The sequence below is a fragment of the Phyllostomus discolor genome, chromosome 7, assembly GCF_004126475.2.
Source record: "Phyllostomus discolor isolate MPI-MPIP mPhyDis1 chromosome 7, mPhyDis1.pri.v3, whole genome shotgun sequence".
Classification (NCBI taxonomy): Eukaryota; Metazoa; Chordata; class Mammalia; order Chiroptera; family Phyllostomidae; genus Phyllostomus; species Phyllostomus discolor.
In genome coordinates, this window is record NC_040909.2 from 112,116,660 (window position 1) to 112,135,878 (window position 19,219).

Sequence of the window (19,219 nt, forward strand, 5' to 3'; positions counted from 1 at the left end):
TGTTCTATCCCCACAGATGCTAGTTTGTTTCACTTCATACACGTGCAGCCCAGCGAGCACCCACACACACTAGTGTGCCACTTGGAGTTTCAGGAGCCATTTCACAATACATCACCCCTTTCCATTTCTCTTTTCTGTAGATAAAAATAGGCTCCAAATCAATAAATGACTTGCATAAGAGCCCAGCTGGTAAGGAGTTCTGGATACCAATTGCCTTTTTTGACTCCTAGCCTAGCAACTCTTTCTGTTATACACTAACTCTTAAGAAAAAGCAGCTGAAAGGATGAGTGAAGCAAGTAAATTCACTGGTTACGTGTTAAAAGCAATTTAAGAAGTCATACAGACCCTACATTTTTGTTTGACAAAGCAATAGACACTGAAATCAAACACTAAGAAATTAGCAAATCATTTGGATAAAAGTATAATAGTTTACTTGGACAGAAATTACTACTAGCACTAAAAATACCTACACATTCAAAAAATATTTATCGAATACCTTCTACTTCCCTGACGCTAGGCTAAATAAATACCAGGGGTGCAATCGTATTTAAATCAGACATGCTATAGTCCAGGCCCGACAGAGCGTATCCTTTATAGGGAAAGAAACTCAATACTCAATTTAAATAAAGTGAACTCAGAGGAAGGACAGGATGCTAAGGGGGCGTACAGCCAGAGTAACTGTTCTGGTCAGTTACTATGCTACACAATAATTTACAATAATTGGGATGGCATTGATGGTTTTCTGAATAACTGGAGCCTTTGTTTAATAAAGTTGTTTGTGAATACTGTATGATTTTCTTCAAGTGAACCTACTTACCTCCTGACCCCATACAAATGTAAAATCTACTACTAAGAGGCTTGTGTGTTGAATTCCTACTCTATAATCTTTTTTCTCAGAAAGTTTTTAAAAATATAATCATGAAAATACGTGGTATTCAGTCCTTACACTCTTTCACTCATAACTGCTTGATCATAATACTCAAATCCCAGTTAAAATCAAGGACAGCGCTCTCCCTCTGGAAGCCCCTCGGCGACTTCCTCTGCCCTCTCCCACCCCCACCCCAGCAGGGTCTTTCCTTGCCTCTTCCTTTCTCCTAAGTTTCAAGGGCCCTTCTTTTGCTTCTGTAACTTGTTTCCTGAACCCATTTCTCCTGTGGTTCATTTCTTCTACCTCTGTGACTTTCTAAATAAACTTGGCTTATAGTTGGAGTCTTGGCTCTGAATTCTTTCCTAGCCACAACTTGAGCACCGAGGTTGCCGAACCCGAGATCCGGTCTGACCCTGCTTCTCTGACATCTGGTGCCGTTTTTGTTCTGGCCGCTGCCAACATTATGGTGCTGTGACTTGGACGCTTGTACCATGACCCAGATTGTCTTACTCTGGCACAGGGTGGCAGGATTCTGGAGAAGCCCACCCAGGACCAGCTTGCAGACCCAGACCTGTGCTAGGTACCAGAAGGTGGTCCATTGCACCACCACCATCACCCTCAGGCTCCTCCCTTAGCATTAGGTGGACTTGGGTGAGTTTTCCTTGGAATTTCAGACCTCCCTGTTTTAAGGTAAGAGGCTGACTTTGAGCTGTTTTGTTTTGTTTTGTTTTGTTTTGAAACACTTAAGGTAGAGCCAAAAGGTAAGGGTTGAGAGAACCTAGGTTAAAGCTAAGGGTCCAGATAACTAAGGATAGGAAGGGGGAAAAAATGAGTGGCTCAATGTTACCTTTGGCTTCTGAATTAGAATTGCTTTCTGAGAGTCTGAACAAAACCTTTTGCTGGATATATGAGAACACAAACTTGTTTGACTCCGAAAGTAAGATGCACTTCCTCCCTCCAGCTTGAATTTCAGATATTTGTAGGTGCCTAAGAACCCCCGCAGAGGTGTCTGAGGGCATACCTCACCATGAGCAGGAGGACCACAGGGAATTCCAACTCAACTGTGAATAAATAATTGACTCATCTGCAGACGCACATATGAAGGCTGGCTGTCAAGCTCTCTGAGTCCTCACGGCTGTATTAGACGGCCGGGGAGAAAAACCAAGACACTAGAGAATTTGAGGTGACTATGGAGGTGACAGCCCCTTGGAGCTCAACCCACAAGGAGCACCCTTCAACCCACCACACGATATCCCTAGAAATTTGTTCAGACTCTACAGATCCCAAAGTAAAACTAAAACTAACACGGAAAATAGTGCCCGCAAGGCCAGAAACTCCCAGCCCACAGCCCGCATCAATACTGCAGATATACAATGAACAGGACACCTTTACTTGCAAGTACTTAGAGAAATGGGGAGATTGAACTGAAAGTGATACTAACTTAACACGGCCAAATGGTACCTCTTTTGATGCCTAAATCAATCTTTTGCATGCAGATTTAGAAAAGGCCAGCTCTAAAATTAAACCGAATCAACAAAAACAGAACAATAATAATAAAATTAAATTAAATGAATGGGAAGCTTATTTTCATTGGAAATTAGAGGCTTCTGGGAGGTAAATTACACACAGAATAGGAAACCAGAAAGTCTGGTCTCAGGCAGAGGGGAAACAGGGACTGCATGCATTCCTTGGGCACTAAAAAACTGTTTTAAATCAGAAATATAAAAAATTTGAACTTCCAATGTTAACAGTGCGTACAGGTAGGGAGGAGCACATGTTAGATTATTGATTTCTAAAATTAAATGCGGTGAAAGTCAACATTTTCACCGCCAGAGTGAAATAAAATTCTAATAGAATTTTATCTGGGTATTCTAATAGAATTTTATTAGAATTCTATTACATTCTAATAAACTGGGTAACTGCAAGATGGCAAATAGGACTGCTTTGCAAGGGTGGTGTGGTTGGGAAACATCAGACGGCAACCAAGTGCCTCATCACGGACGGGAACGAGGACTCCAGGTTCCTACATTGCACTACTGACAATTTCATGTTTAAGAGGTAAAAAAACACTTGTCTTCTCTCTCTATTACTTTGTAATAAAATAATAAAAACTCATAAGATATTAGGAAATGTAAACATTTAAATTTTATAGACAATCTTATATTTTGGGGTTTTTTTAATATCATATAACTTGGATCTGTGATTTTGAAGACCTAAAAGTCACTTCTGGGAAGGCATTCAGGTCAGGCAGATACAGAGAGTGTAAAATTGCGACAACGTCCATATGGCAAAAGAATCTATGGTTTGATCTGAGACACAGAAAGAGGGGCCGAAGACAGTACACAGTTTGGATTAAATCAGAGTTGATTTCATAAGAAAATCATTCTGAGAATAAGTTTCCTAAAAACAAAGAAACTTCTCTGGTGGAGGAAAAAATGAAACCTTAACTGAACAACATTAATACATATGTTGATCCTAATGTGGAAAATGACTCAGGAAATTAAATAGATATTAAGAACTAAATTTGGTTAGACTAAAATAAATCAGAAAATGTGATGTAAAATTGATGGACTGTGTATCATATTGAATACAACTAATAATTTATTCATACTTACGTTTAGCCTCCAAAAATTCTCAGTGAAATTAGATAAGCTATAGACAAAATTTAATATTTAGTAGTTAATTTAAAATTTTAGTGAGTGAAAACTTATGGCACATTTTCAATACATACCTATACTAATTCACACTTTTAAATAGTCTTATCAAGATAATGTATAAGAAAACTACATTTTAAATCTGTATGTATAGTGTGTATGTTACAGGGCAAAACAGGATTCAGCCACATGCCACCATACACAAGCATAAAACAGAGATTAAAAGAAAAAGGTTTTTTATTAACGGGGTGTCCAATTTGGGGGGAGGGAGTGCTCCCCTGCTTCAAGCCATTCTCTTCTGCAAAACACAGAAATCCCCTTGTTCCCAAAGAGACTGAAATCCAAATCCATGCCCAGAGACGCCCCCTCCATTCCTATCTGTCCTTTCGGAGTCCAAGGCTGCTACACAGATGGGTCACCATCTCCCCTTCTCTCTCTCTCTCTCTCTCTCAAGTGCATGCTTGTGAGGCCAGCGTCTCCATGGCCTTGCCTCAGCTTTCTCCCTCTCTCAGGGTCAGGGTTCACTGCCAGATCACTGCAGCTGGTCATGTGAAGGGCTCAGTCCTCTGGGCCCTGGCATCCAGGGCTGCTTAGCACTCAGCAGCCGGTGAATATTCCAGCCCATGCCTCTGTGTGCAGCTCTCAGGGCAAGAGAATGGGAGCAGTCCAGGACCTGTGCAGGGTGGGGCAGGGCCGCAGCGTCTCACCGGCCCACTGATGGTCAGATGCATGTCCTGCACGAGTCTGCTCCAGACCGTGCAAGCAGGACAACTCAAGAGCCATGAGCAGGGCGCAGCGCCCGTGGACCCACTGCTGGTGGCACACGTGCCTGTGCACAGGACTCGGCCTCCATGAGCTGGCTCCTGACCTTGCAAGGGGAGTGCAAAAAGGGCACTCTGTTCCCCACCCTGACCAGAGACAAGGAAGAGAGGGAGTGCTGTGCACCCACCACTTTACATCTTTCCCCACAAACCCTGCACACTGTGGGAGTGTCCAAATTCCTAACTAACCTGGGCCAACATCTACCACGTGTGTCAGCCAGCACAGGGTCTCTGCCCTTCCTCTAGACACCATGATCTGGAAGCAGGTGGGAGGCTTTTTCAGCCACACATGGGCACAGAGTTTCTGCCCAGAGAGGGGCATCACCTTGCTACACGCAGGTTGTGACCTTTTCCAGCCCCACAGCCCCGTGCAAGTGGTGTCACAAGCTGCTTAGTTGTTTACTGTTGCTTCCAGACTACTGAATTATGCCCCAACTCTTGTTTTGATCCTGCATTTAGCACTTCCCAGCCTCAAGGGTCCTTTCCTTCTCTGGGGAAGTGTGGGGCTCTTTCTTGGCTGCTACTTCAATCCACAACCTTGGGGTTTCCTCTAACCCCTCCCTTCTCTTGGGGAGGGAACAGCCTCTTGCACCAGATAGGGTTTCTCCCAGCCCCCCAGCGATCTGGCCAGACCTCCCGGCTGTTACATGTACACACATCAGTACCTGAACACAAGCAAAGAAATTATTAAACTACCTTCAGATTTTCTGCTGGGTTTAGTAATTTGTTCAACAATAGAACTTAGCTCTTTCTTGCTACTGTTCTATAAAAAAAACATGCAATTCAAATCAGTTTTGGATAGAGGTACATTATAAACAATTAAATAAATATTCTTATTTAAAAAAACTTATCTTTTCCAACCAGCCCATATTTGTCACAATATTGATACCTGGGCTAGAACAAACAAATGAAATCTGTGAATATAGTTTTAGAATTTAAAAAAGTACTAATATGAAATGTGTGACATATTGACTAAGATTCCCATTATGAATAACCATACATGTCTAATAATTTACTTTTTTATATCTTCTTAGTTATGAGTTTTAAGCAATTTTATTTAGCCAGAAGTCTACCCAAATAGGACACTCACCAAATTAAGAGAAAGCTTGAAATTATAAATTCAATAGAACTTCTAAAAACATTTTATTTGTACTTCATTTCAAATACTCATTTTCTAAATCTATAAGACCATTTATCTCAAGTTCAAAATTGTAAATATTATTTGAAAAACTACTTTTAAAAAGTGATTGAAGAAAATTTCAACACATACTGATGAAATGCACAATTCTTAAATATTACATGAAATGGTTAAATACATATATGTGCTAACATTGAAAATTCTTTATTTAAAAACATTAAGTTATTAAAATGGGTAAAGGTGACACAGTCAAGTAAAATTATTTCAAAATTCACCACCTTAAAGAAAACATATAATAACATGGGTTATAATATATACAAAATAGGAAGCAAATCATCATCTGTCATTAATGGAAAATTTGCATGCTTTTAAAATATTCATAATTTTAAGTCAGACTAAACATTGCTTGGGGGAATGCTTCTTTTATACAGAAAGTCTCTTTAGAGGCGCTTTAAATTCCGCTTACTCTGGGCACTTCCTGGAAGAGCATCCTTTCTATTTCTTGGACCTGCTGCTCCTTGACTACATTCTTCTGACCCGTGATAAGCACACAGACACAACACGCAAAAGTCAAAACCACAGGCCATGCGGCTGCACAGCCCCCTTTTCTTATATGGCTGGTACTTAGCAGGGGATTGGCACCTTGGGCAAGGTTTTAATGCTTCATCATTAAAAAGTGTTTTGGCAACCTGCAGTAAAAGCATATATACAAATCTTCCAGTTTCATATAGAGAATCACTTTATTTCAAACTCTGTAAATATCTATTTCTAACAACATAATACTCACCTTAACATATTCTTCCTGTTTACTATGTGAGTGAGTAACTGAAGAGCTTGCTATAGGTGTCAAAACTTCACCCCAAGGGGACAATGTTGAACCTTGTTCTTTCTGAGAACCTGGTGTCCTAGCCTGAGCTTGTACAGATCTTAAAGCTGATCGATTTAAAAGATGAAGCCGAGTGGCAGCATCCTGCACATTTAATATAGCTTGCTGTGGTAAAAGACAAGAGGGGTCAATAATGTAATGTCACAAGTTCTAGGACAGCTTTTTGATGCATGTGTATTTCAATGTTTATAAGTGGTTTCACACCACTAGAATTTTCTCCCTAAATCATTCCTTTTTAGAAAAAATATTTTCTCTCATCTAACATTTAAAAGTCAAAGAAATACATATTACAAATTTAAAAATAAATGTTAGCTTTCAGTTTGAACGATTAGTTATTTTCTTTGTTTAAGACATGAGTTGGCAGCTTTTTTCTGAAAAGAGCCAGACAGTGTATATTTCACACTTCTCAGGCCAGCCACAGCTACTCAGCTGCTGTTTCAGCAAAAGCAGCTATAGAGGTATGTAAATGAAAGAGCAGTGCTGAGTTCCAACACAACTTAATTTAACAAGACAGGTGACGGACAAGATTTGGACCACAGACTGGAGCCTGCCAACCCAGGTCAAGCCAACGTCTAAGAAGGGATGAATCCTTTGTAAAGTTTGCTATGGGATATCATGAAATTCCTTGAAGGGTTCTTACCTTTGCCACATGTCAAAAGAATAATGGGCCTGGTTAGACCATGACACCAATTGGTTTGGCTGCTTTTTGCAATACTTGTAAACATTCAATTCATTTTTACCATTAAATTTTAAACAGTTTTGATATTTTAAAAGGAGACAAAGAAATCACTCTTACCGAACTGGATTTCCACAGCACTCAAATATATAGCCAAGAAATATTTTCGGTAAGTAATCCTATTTTGTTAAAGTTGGTTAAAAAATAATGTGTTTTTTTAAAACAACTTGGCATTCTTAACCAATTATCAAAATAAAATGAACTGCAAGTGAATTTCCTCATGCGTCCAACTATAATTGTGGCTTCTCCCTTGAGAGTCCCCTTAGCCAAGTTGGCTCCTAGCAGTGGGGAGACATAAAACCTGAGAAATCACGGTAGGATAAACATAGGAAATGAAGCTGGCTGATCATGAACAATTATGTGATTAATAGTTTAACAACATATGCACACATGTAATGGATGAGTATTGGTTTTCAGAAATTAAAATAAATACAGTTGAACTTTTTCAAGGACTCAATACATTTCTACATCACATTTGCATAAATGGTTTGCAGTTTAGGCCATAAGCACATGACATAACAGCACGCTAAAATTTCAGTGGGTTTCAATGAAGTTGGTAAACAGCATGCATGAACCAAAATAGTGGATAGAGGTATGTTGTTGAAGCAAGTTTTAGCCACAGAAGAAACATGCATTCATTTTACAAATATTTATGGCATGCCTAAGATGCCAAGGGAATAACACAGTCCAATCCCTGTTCTCCTGGAGCGTGACGTGCATACAACCATCTCTGAACAATGCAAAGCAAAGCAGTTAACAAAGGCACATGTTTGTGAACACTAAAATTTTCTGAAACACAGTCATCAACATGCTACCAGAAAACATTTAAATATGAGAGTGGAGTCACTTCATGGTTGCTCATTTCCGTGATTATAAGAAATCGTGCAGGATACAGTAAATTAAGAAACACAGTGGAAAAGGTGCAGAATTCCAATTGCAATGTTCAGTCCCACTGCTGGAAAGCACACACAAAACTGAGATGCTATTGTGTGTAGCTGCTCCATGCATGCCTTCTAATTTTCACACACAAGGAGCTTTCGGTGATGCTACCTACACAAGTGTGAGGAAAACCATCTAACGACTTGGTTTTATAATTTTTGCTCTGGTTAATACATTAGGATAGCTCAGATGGAAAGCAACCAGTCCATATTAGAACAAGAGGGCAAAGGACACCAGGAACAATGTCTCTGAAGGAAAGACGGAACAGGTAGAATACCTGATATGTTTGGACTTACACAGAGGAGATTTCCAGTTCTGGTGGATAACAGAAGATGAATCAGGGATCTGTGTAGAGAAACACTAAGCAAAAAAGAAAGAAACTGGGCAATTATTAACTCTGGGGAAAAAAGTTATATAAGGAAAAATGGTCTAATGATAGTGTACTGCATATTACAACTGTCAAAAGTCATAATAATCTCAACAGTCTTCATACTGCCAGCACCTAATTCTGACTCACTCCCACATGGTGCAGTTGTATCCATTAAGATAGGAGAAAGGGCCCTGGCTGGCTTAGCTCAGTGGATTGAGCACGGGCTGTGAACCAGGCATTGTAGGTTCGATTCCCAGTCAGGGCATATGCCTAAGTTGCAGGCCACAGCCCCCAGCAACCACACGTTGATGTCTGCGTCTGTCTGTCTGTCTCTCCCTCCCTCCCTCCCTCTCTCTCTCTCTCTCTCTCTCCCCCCCTGCCCTTCCCTCTCTAAAAATAAATAAATAAAGTCTATACAAAAAAAAATAGGAGAAAGGGAGAAAGGCATTCAGAGAGATGGGGGTAGATAGTAGCAGTAGTAGTGGTGAGAGGTTAGAGGACAATCTCCATAAAAAAAAATGCAGAGAAATGGCAGTACAGGTCTTCTACTTAGAAATGTGGATGCAAATATCAAAAGGAACAATGAAAGAGTTGAAAATGATTGCCTCCACAGAGAAGAATCAAGGCTGGCAGGCCACAGGGCAAGAAAATGTGTTTTGTTATAAACCTCATTGTCCAATTTGACTTTTTTAACCATGTATTTCTTTTACTTTGAAAAAAATTGAAAGCAAACCAAAATAAGGGGGGAAAGTTCAAGTAAGGTAAAACCTTTAAGAAACCAAGGTTTTAAAAAATTGGTGGCTAGGCTATACAGATAGACTATTTTGTTTAGAATTACCTGAAAAGTGGCCAAGCACAAACATGGGTTTGTTCTTTTTAAGATGTAAGAAGTATATGGGGCTAAAAGTTTAATATTAATAGGTTCTGGTTTTAAAAAACTGTTTTTAAGTCTGTCACTAGTATGCAGGACAGCACTCTAAAAAGATATGTTAGGAAGGCAATTAATACCTTCACTATTGGGAGCTCCCAAAGCCAGCAGCTGTGGCCCGAAGTTGCCAGAAGCTGTGAATAAGTTGTAAGGCAACTCATTACAAGTGAGAAGGTAAAACTTTTCTTTAAAATAAGATAAAAAGACAATGTTTTAGTTAAAAGCAATCCCTAATATTTCACTGTAATGAGAAATCCACCAATCTGTATCTGGGTGTTCCTATTTGTTTTATGCCATGCTTCATCTCAATTATTGTATTTAATGAAATTAGAAATTTCCTTTACCATGTTGTTAAATACTTTTTAGTAGAACAAGTAACTCTCTGAGTTTCTTTTGATATTGATGCTTAAGAAATGTCTAAAAGTTGAACATACAAGAAATATGGGTGCCAGTGTCATCAGGTACCTATTATAGCAAGTAGTGTCCTTGAGAAGAATCAGCTTCTGTAGGATTTTTCTTGAAACTTCAAAGCTGGACCTCAAATCTTCATAGGAATACAAGTCTGTGATGCTTTACCAGTAGTAATCTGCCATGCTCACTCACCTCCAGGCCTTCATACGTGCTATTGCTTCTGCTGAAACACTAGTCCCTGTCTTCACCTGGCTCACTGATAATTGGTCATTCTGGTGTCAGCTGAGATGCATTTTTTCTGAAAGCCTTCTCTTGATCCCCAAGTATCCAACAGAATGAGCTCTGGCCTTCCCCTACTTGTATCACCCATAAGATATGAGCTCCAAGAGAGCAGGAACTGTGCCAGAAATGTTCGCCATTGTAATCTAAGCAACTGGCACATAATTCCACTTAAAAGACTAAAAAAAAAAAGGCCGGGTAGCACAATTGGTTAGTGTTGTTCCAGTACGCCAAGGTTGGGGGTTCAATTTCTGGTCATTGCACACACAAGAAGCAATCAGTGAATGCATAAACAAGTGGGACAACAAATCGATGTTTCTCTCTCACTGCCTTCCTCCCTCTCTCTAAAATCAATGAAAAAAAGAATTAAATTTAAAAAATGCTATAAGAATATCTAATTATAAACAGGATCCAGCATCTCACTGGCATTCGAATCCCGCCAACGGCACAAACAACAATATGTTCTTGAAACTAAGTAGTCTACTCAACTTACAGTCCAGAAGGAAATGGAGTTTGGGAAAAGTACAGAGCTTATGAGTGAACATTTGCTAAGTGGAGAAGGGTAAAAGAAAGGGAAACCAAATTAGGTTGTACAGCAATATGGGATTATTAGATATATATATTTTAGAATATACTTTAGAAAAGTATTATATATGTTACCTCAGAGTCTGTTTTCAGTTGTGTGATATAAAATTTCCTCCTCTGATTTGCTTTTCTATCTTGAACAATAATTTCACGCCAATTTCTGCTCACTTTCCAAACACTATAATGAAAAGATCAGTCCTCATATTGTATATATTAAAATTTTTTGCATATGGCAATTTATAAAAAAAAGTCTTCATTTTAGACAGTAAATTTAAACCTAAAAATACACATTGATAATGTCTTAATCTATAAAAAAATAATCCTTCAACAGTTAAGCCGATCTTTTTATTACTCTAATTTAACCAATCACTCAAAGACTGTTGAAAAACAAAGTCACGCACCAAGGAGGGCCCCAGGTTAATACTTGAGTTGTCAACACTACTGCTTTTCCAGCTACCATGGTTGCTCCAGTTGCACTGCCTCTCCCTAAACTGGTACGTGTATCTTATAGCAGACTGATGAGTAGGAACAGGCAAAAAGTCACTCATTAACTGAGAAGACATGAACTAAAGATCGGCTGTTTGCCACAGCTATTTCAACTAACTATAATCTCAAATCACCAAGAATGGACACCACTAACATCGTACACACATTCTGCAGGACAAATACTACGCATTTGTAGGGCTGGGCAGGACAGGTAGTTGTTGAAATATGACTGAATATCAACTCCAAGTGAGCACCCAAAAGCATCATCTAAGTTTTTATTTTAACTGGTCAGTATCCAAATAGTCCAGCATACAAAAATAAAATTTTTATATCTCACCATCTCTTATTATTTATCTCATTTGAACATGTTTAAAAGGCACATGCATGTAATTGCACTAATCTGTTCATTATCCTACTTAGGTTAGACCAAGTACATTTCTGATCAAGTCTATTCAAAAAGGCTTTATACCTCAATAAGTTTGTTGGAAAATTCTAGATTAGAAATCAGAAGGCTCAGCTGTACATCTGGATCTATTTTATCTCCTTGAGTGGCTATTGGCTGGTCACTTAACTTCTCCGGAGCTCAGTTTCCTCATCTTCAAAATATAGTATAGGGCTAAATATCTCAGACTTCCAGCTCTGAAATTCTATAGTTCTCTGCAATAGCCCACAATTAATTTATGGGAGAAAGATGAAGGGCTATAATAGAAGTAATATGGCCATAAAAACTCATGACATATCCCTATCAAAAAAGAGGTTCACTCACTTTCCTGCATGTCCTCCCCCAAACATCACCTTGCAGAAATGCTGTTCTACATGACTCCCTTCCTTCCTAGTTAGGGCTTGCCAGGGTCTTATCTTCTGATAGTCCTGTGACTCCCCAGAATTGCCAGTATGAACATAGTCTCAGTTTGGTCTTTGTAACCCTGGCAACCCACCCTCAGCACTCCTAAATGTCTGAGTTTCTCTTTAGTTATGCAGTAGCACTCAGTACACTGAAATCCATGATCACAAATCCTTCAGTTTCTAATTCCTTGAAGTTCTCAAAAGTAATTAATTTCCATTTCTGTGTTAGCAATTAAAACAAAGTAATCCATATTACCTTGGTCTTTGCAAAAACCAAACCCTAAAATGAAAGCTAACCATTGTTCTTGGATTCTAAACCTTCAATAACTAAATGATATCCTTTGTATGTTGTCATTTCTTAGTCACCATAATGCTTTAAATTATTTATGACCAAGTAGCATAACTTGACTCCAATTTGCAAACTGACAACAGGATGTGAATTACTAAATAAATCATTAAATAACTTTCATGGAATAAAGCTTGCCCTCTTGAAAATCTGAAGTTCAACTTTTATAAACTCTCCTTCCAAATGATAGGGACATGAACTGTGTCCCAAAGAAGATTATATTGTGGCTTCTAAAACAGGCTTTTAAGTGTAACGAAGTATATTAGTAAGCTCTATCAGGAAATTCACTAAACCATCTTTGATAAGGTGTAATACAACCAAAGACAGAGATAACAAAATAAAATAAACAGAAAACTGGATGACTACTTAGCTCATAGAAAAGCTTCCACCTTAAAAGTGATAAGAGGCTGTTTTATTTCAGAAAAAAATTATTTCTTACCTGCATAGGCTTTGTGCAGTCAAGGAGTCTAAAACCACTGCAAGAATATGCTTTAAATTTCTGTATTTTAACTCTGTTAAGATGTCCAGTTTGTCTATACCCATTTTCTTCCCAATTAGTCCTGCAAGTACACACTGCAGCACTGCTATTTTCCCCCCATCCCTGTCTTCTAAGAATTCATGGGCACTATTGTGTTGGAACCTTTTCCTTTTGTTTTTCATAAAGAGCTCATGCACTAATTCCAAGGCTGGGGTGTTTGAGAAATTCTTAAAACCTAAAATCAAATCCCCACTCTGACTGCCACTGCTGGGCTGACTCTCTGAGATGTCTGAAGCAGCTGCTGGTGTTATTTCAGAGGCTGAGTGGATGATCTGGTTTTCCTCTTCTGTCTCGGATTGTGAGCCTTGCTCCCGAAGGGTGGACAATCTTCTCAACCTTCCCAGGCGTCTTGACTTTCTTATGGTGTCCCTCCCTTTGAGAGTTCCCTTATGTTTCTGGAGTTCTTGAAAAGAACTCTCCTGGTCTGAGAAGGAATCTTCTGATTTATCGAAGCAAAGTGAGTTAAAACCACTGTCTTCAGGTGTTGAAATACTGCCTCTCACTTCAGATAGAGAAAGTCTTTCTCTTGCCTTAAATTTAATGTTTGCTACGAGGTTACTTATTGGAGTCACAAATATATCCTCATCTGTTTCACAAGTTGTTCCACTACCAGAGGAGCCCAGGAGTTCAGGATATGTATTCTCATCATTAATGCATAGACTACTATCACTAAGGTCATGAGTGATAAAGTCTTTAAAAGTATTGCCCTGAATCGGAGATAAACATTCAACTTCAAATAGGCTACAGTCATCTTTGGAGTCATCAACTGTGGAAGTCTTCTGTTGAGAAAAATTAAGTCTCAATTTTTGACTGCTGGAAGTCACTTCTTCTGTTTTCAAAGTGCTAGTAACTAAAGCACTAAGATTCTTTTGCCTTGGAGAATCAGAAATACAGCTTGGAAAATTTTTCTTCAGGTTGAGAACTTGGCTTATACTACTTTCTAGAGAGCTATTTTGTGATTCAAAGTCTTCCTTGAGAAGAGAAAAAGATATATCCAGCCTTCTTCGCAGTAAACATTTTTTCATACTGAGTTTAGGAGTTTCACACAGTTCTGGGGGTTCATTATCCACTTCCTTCCTAGCAAAGACAAATCTCTTTTTTTGAGTAGGGGTCTCTAAAGGATGTGTTAAGCCCAGACTTGAAGTTTCAGGATGCTCATAGTTTAATGTTGGGCCTTCTCCTGTGTTTTCAAAAAATTCTTTATCTGTATTATCCAAGCTGCAAGATTTCAACAACTCACTGTAACCACTATCTTGAGAGGAAGATGTGGAACAAAAATCTCTGAGGCTGCAGTACTTAAAATTGACAGTAGGAGAGTCCACCTCATTTCCTGCTCCAGTTCCAGCCTGACTGGAATGCCTTTCTGACATCTTCAGAATCTGTTTGTAAAAAGTGAAAACAAATTTTATTCTCCTTTTAAAATGCATAGCCTGGCAGCTTATACCAAAATACATTATTTGTTATGAATAGAGATAATAATGAAAATTATATGACAATAAAAAAGTTATTTTTACTTGATTAAACATAGTCTAAGCACCATGCACAAATATTTTCTTGAACTACACTTGAGAAAAAAACCTGGCAGCATCATTTTTGCATTATTTAATTACCTTAGATTTTAACTGCACTAAAATACAACTATTTGTGGGAAACCCACCCTTTATAATGTTCTTGAAATTCCAAATAAAGAATTCAAGTAAATTACGAACTTCCGGCAAGATGGAGGCGTAGGTGGATACACCGTACCTTCACGCACAACCAACATTAGAACAACAACAATTTAGAGGCAGAATAACACCCAGAACTGACAGAGAATTTATCTGAATGGAAGTTGGACAGCCAAGAAGTTGAAATAGACCCGTTCATCCAGACCGGTAGGAGGGGTAGAGAGGAGCAGCCGGGCGCGGGATCATGGCGTGGGCCGAGCGCATAAGGCATCTGGAGTACACAAGATCGCAGCGGGTGGACCCTGAGTACGCAAGCGGCAGCTGGCAGATCCAGTGAGGCAGCGATTGCGGACCAGGGCTAAGCGCACAACCCATGATCCAAGAGAAGGGACTGAGGTCCCAGGAGAACGGAACTACCGCCATTGTTCCCTCCCACCCCCGCCCCCACATGCAACGTCACAATCTAGCGACTGGGGTGCCCAGCCCCGGTGAACACCTAAGGCTCTGCCCCTCACTGTAACAGGAACGACCAGACCAAAAAGAGAGAGAGGGAGAGGGAGAGAGGGAGAGAGAGAGAGAGAGAGAGACAGATATGTCTCAAACAGGAGAACAGATCAATGCCCCAGGACTCATCCTTTTGAGTGACCAAGATAGCCAATCTATCAGATGCACAGTTCAAAACACTGGTGATCAGGAAGCTCACAGAATTGGTTGATTTGGGGCACAAATTAGATGAAAAAATACAGGTTACCATAAAAGAGATGAAGGAAAATGCACGGAGAACCCATAATGAAGGGAGGGAAACTGGGACTCAAAACAATAGAGTGGACCAGAAGGAAGAAAAAAACAACCAAACAGGAAAGAATGGAGAAATACGAATTCAAAAAAAACAAGGAGAAGCTTAGGAACCTCCAGGACATCTTTAAACATTCCAACATCCGAATTATAGGGGTACCAGAAGGGGAAGAGGAAAAGCAACAGACTGAACACGTATTTGAACAAATAATAAAGGAGAACTTCCCCATTCTGGCAAAGGAAATAGACTTCTGGGAAGTCCAGGAAGCTCAGAGAGCCCCAAAGAAGTTGGACCCAAGAAGAAACACACCAAGGCACATCATAATTACATTAGCCAAGGTAAAAATGAAGGAGAGAATTCTAGAAGCAGCAAGAGATAAGGGGACAGTCACCTACAAAGGAGTTCCCATCAGACTGTCAGCTGATTTCTCAAAAGAGACCTTACAGGCAAGAAGGGGCTGGAAAGAAGTATTCCAAGTCATGAAAGACAAGGACCTATATCCCAGATTACTCTATCTAGCAAAGCTTTCATTTAGAATGGAAGGGCAGATAAAGTGCTTCTCAGATAAGGTCAAGTTAAAGGAGTTCATCATCACCAAGCCCTTATTTTATGAAATGTTAAAGGGACTTATCTAAGAAAAGAAGATAAAGAAAAAACATGTACAGTAAAAGGACAGCAAACTCACAATTATTAACAACCACACCTAAAGCAAAACCAAAAGAAACTAAGCAAACAACTAGAACAGGAACAGAACCACAGAAGGAAATCACATGGAGGGTTAGCAACAGAGGGGTGGGAGGAGGAGAGAGGGGGAAAAGGTACAGAGAATAAGTAGCATAGATTGTAGGTTGAAAATAGATAGGGGGAGGGAAAGAATAGTACGGGAAATGTAGAAGCTAAAGAACTCATAAGTATGACACATGGACATGACTAAAGGGGGGGAAGTGGGTGGAAGAGGGTGTACAGGGTGGAAGGGAGTGAAGGGGGAAAATGGGACAACTGTATTAGCATAATCAATAAAATATATTAAAAAAAGAATTCAAGTAAATTACTTAAAGAAGAAATGTGACTCAGTAATTATATTTGTAAGGAATGACACTAGCAAATACTTTACTCCTTAATTTATCAGTATCATCACATTCCTTCTTTTTAGAAACTCAAATTAAACTTTAACTCAAAGGAGGCAAAGGTAAGAAATTTATCATTGTTTCTTATATTTCTCTGGATTTATCCAAAGGATACTAAGACTTCTGTCAATTTTTCAAAGTTTTCTCCAGGCCAAATTCGATTTTTTCTGTATTAAAAGATCCTGGCAAGATATATTAGGCTATAATAGGAAAGTAATTTATTTATGTCTAAGTTATATCAGATAAATATTTGAATGCATGAAGGTTTTTTAAATTGCTAAGCTAACTACAAAATGAAATGGTTTCTTTATGATATAATGACCATTGGAAGATCACCATTGCTGGGCAGAGTATCTGTGTCTTTCAACCCATATTCCTTTCTAGTAAATTCCACACGTTTCCCTTTGATCTAGAGACCCTCAGATCCTGAGAATCACTGCGATCTTCTATACATGCTTCTTCTATACATGCTTACCAGGCAAGACTATCAACTTTTGCTTTCTATAATTTGTATTATATTTCAAAACAATCTTTGTTTTCAAAATGTTAATAAGATAGAAAGTGTTTTAACATTTCACCTCCGACCACGAATGTCTCCCCGTCTCTCAGAATCATTCTCCTAAGGAACCGTTTCCGCTCATGTCATTTGCTAAAACTCAGTGAAGGAATCTTTGTACCAAGTTAAAACAAATGTGACTATTCCACTGCTTCACCACTAGGTGCCTCACCATGCTAGAATTTGGGAAACGGGGATATAAATTGTTGGAAACAAAGTAAGGATGCAGATACCATCCTCTCCCCTTAAAAGCCATAGGTTACTCGTTATAAACACACAAAAAACTTTCCATTTTTTTCCTGCCCACCTATACATTTGAAGTTGCCTGAAACGTGCTGTCTCTATTGTCAACATGTTCCTCTTTACACTACCCTACAAAAGTGGTCTCTAACAAAACTTGGTTCTTCTTAACTAATTTTTAAATCATTTGAAATTATTCATGCCAAATAATGGAATGCCCATTGACCTACTTAATTTTACTGATTCAACAGTTCGGTGGTGAATCAAACAAGCCTCTTCGATATTCAGTTTTTAACACCAGACTCCGGATAAAGGGTTGGAAACACGTATCTCTACAAATGCTGTTTAAAAAAAAAAAAAAGGTGGGGGGGGGGGAGAAAAAGAAAAAAAGCTCTTGTCAAATACTTAGTTTTTAACTACATTAAAACCAAATCTCCTTCATCTGTTAATGTGGAAAGTCTTACCATCAGTAAAATCTTCAGCTCTTAGATGTCGAAGTTATGTAGCCTTCCAAACAAGAAAATCTCTCACTTTGCCTTTGAAATTCATGTCAGAGGAAGACCACTTAAAGAGAAAACTTCGGTTTGAACAATTAATTGAACTGTGCGGTAGCACGGTGACTGCTAACGTTTGAAGAGTACGGGAAGTACATGTTGCAGGAATTATTTCTAACACTTGGAAAGGCCTCAATCACATTGAATTTCCTTCAGCTTTTCCGGACAACGGGAATTTTAATATCCTTATTTTCTCCAGCTAGTCTTAGAACCGGGGAAACCCCTCAAATTCGGGTTCCTGGAAGCGCAGTGTGAGCCGAGGCGCCGTCGTCCATCCCCGAGGTGCTCCCCGCGCGCGGGTGGGTGGGTAACGGTCTCAGCGCGGCGTCGCCGCCCGACCTCCCGCGGCCAGGCTGGCAGGGAGGCTCAGCTGGGCCGCCGGGGCTCCGAGCCCGGAAAGCCACCGACAGGGCCGAGTCTGGGTGGGTGTCACCTGGAACGGAGCGAGTGGTGTGGAAGGCTTTGAGGCGCCTCTCTAGCCCCAGCACCTGGAAAGCAAAGTGGGGCGCAGGGCCGGGGCCGGGGCCGCCCGTAGGCCCGCTAGCCGGCACACACCTGGGCCCCCCGCTCCGGTCCACTGGAGACCAAGGGGCCGCCGCACCGACCGGGCCGCGGGGCCGGGAGGGGAGCCGAGGCCGACGGGCCGGAGGGGAGAAAGGCAGCGCAGCCGGGTACGCCGGGGAGGAGCTACGGCCTCGCCCCCAGGGAGACCCGGCTATGGCAACCCCTACGCCAACTTCGCGTGGGGCCGCCGCGTTTCCCTCCTAGGGTTTGAACTGCCCGCCGGAGTAACCGCCCCGCCCCACCCGACCCCGCCCCTCCCCTCCCTCCAGCTCCGCAGCGCCCCCACTGGCCGCCACGCGCCACGCAGGCCCCGCCCCAGCCTTCCATCCCCACCCAAAGCACCGCGAGGGTTTCCCGATCTTATAGCCTCTGCCTCTCATTCTCACCTTGGGGAGCATTATATAGAAAAGCTAATAGGTCCTACAGTGGATGCCATTAAAAGTAACAAAGCAGAATGGTCACTTGAAGATGTTTCCAGAGATAATCAAGTCTAAAAAGTAGATGACAAGCAGAGTGGACCCCTTTTAAATGAGAAGTACAGATGTACACAGGATAAGGTCTGAAAGTCTGACTAACTTGGTTACAGTATTTATTCCTAGACAGGATTACGACTAGTTTTTAGGCATTTAAAAATTGATGTCTTATTTACTGGGCACCTATTATATGCTAGGCTCCATCCCTCTGCCCTTAGCAGCTTCTTTCTATTCTGCTTTTTCTGGAGGCTTCTCCTCTGCCTGTTCCCTAAATGAGGTGTCCTGCCTCAGCATTTTCCTTACTTTACCATTCTGTGCTTCGCCTTCAATGCTATCACTTTTAAGCCAATAGCAGCTGCTACTGCCACTCTCCTGTGATTGGACATTTCTCCATCTGATTGCCCCTTAGTC

General features: G+C 40.4%; 1 protein-coding gene across 1 annotated transcript; it reads right to left on the reverse strand.

Moving 5' to 3' along the window:
* Positions 1-5,475: 5,475 nt before the first annotated feature.
* FBXO43 (F-box protein 43) lies at positions 5,476-18,136 on the reverse strand. The gene is made up of 5 exons (XM_028533865.1): positions 17,682-18,136; positions 12,733-14,210; positions 10,691-10,793; positions 6,269-6,472; positions 5,476-6,170 (listed from the first exon to the last, which is right to left on the reverse strand). The coding sequence occupies exons 1-5, from the start codon at positions 17,682-17,684 to the stop codon at positions 5,922-5,924; spliced, it is 2,037 nt and encodes a 678-aa protein (XP_028389666.1). The 5' UTR covers positions 17,685-18,136; the 3' UTR covers positions 5,476-5,921.
* Between the last annotated feature and the right edge of the window lie 1,083 nt (positions 18,137-19,219).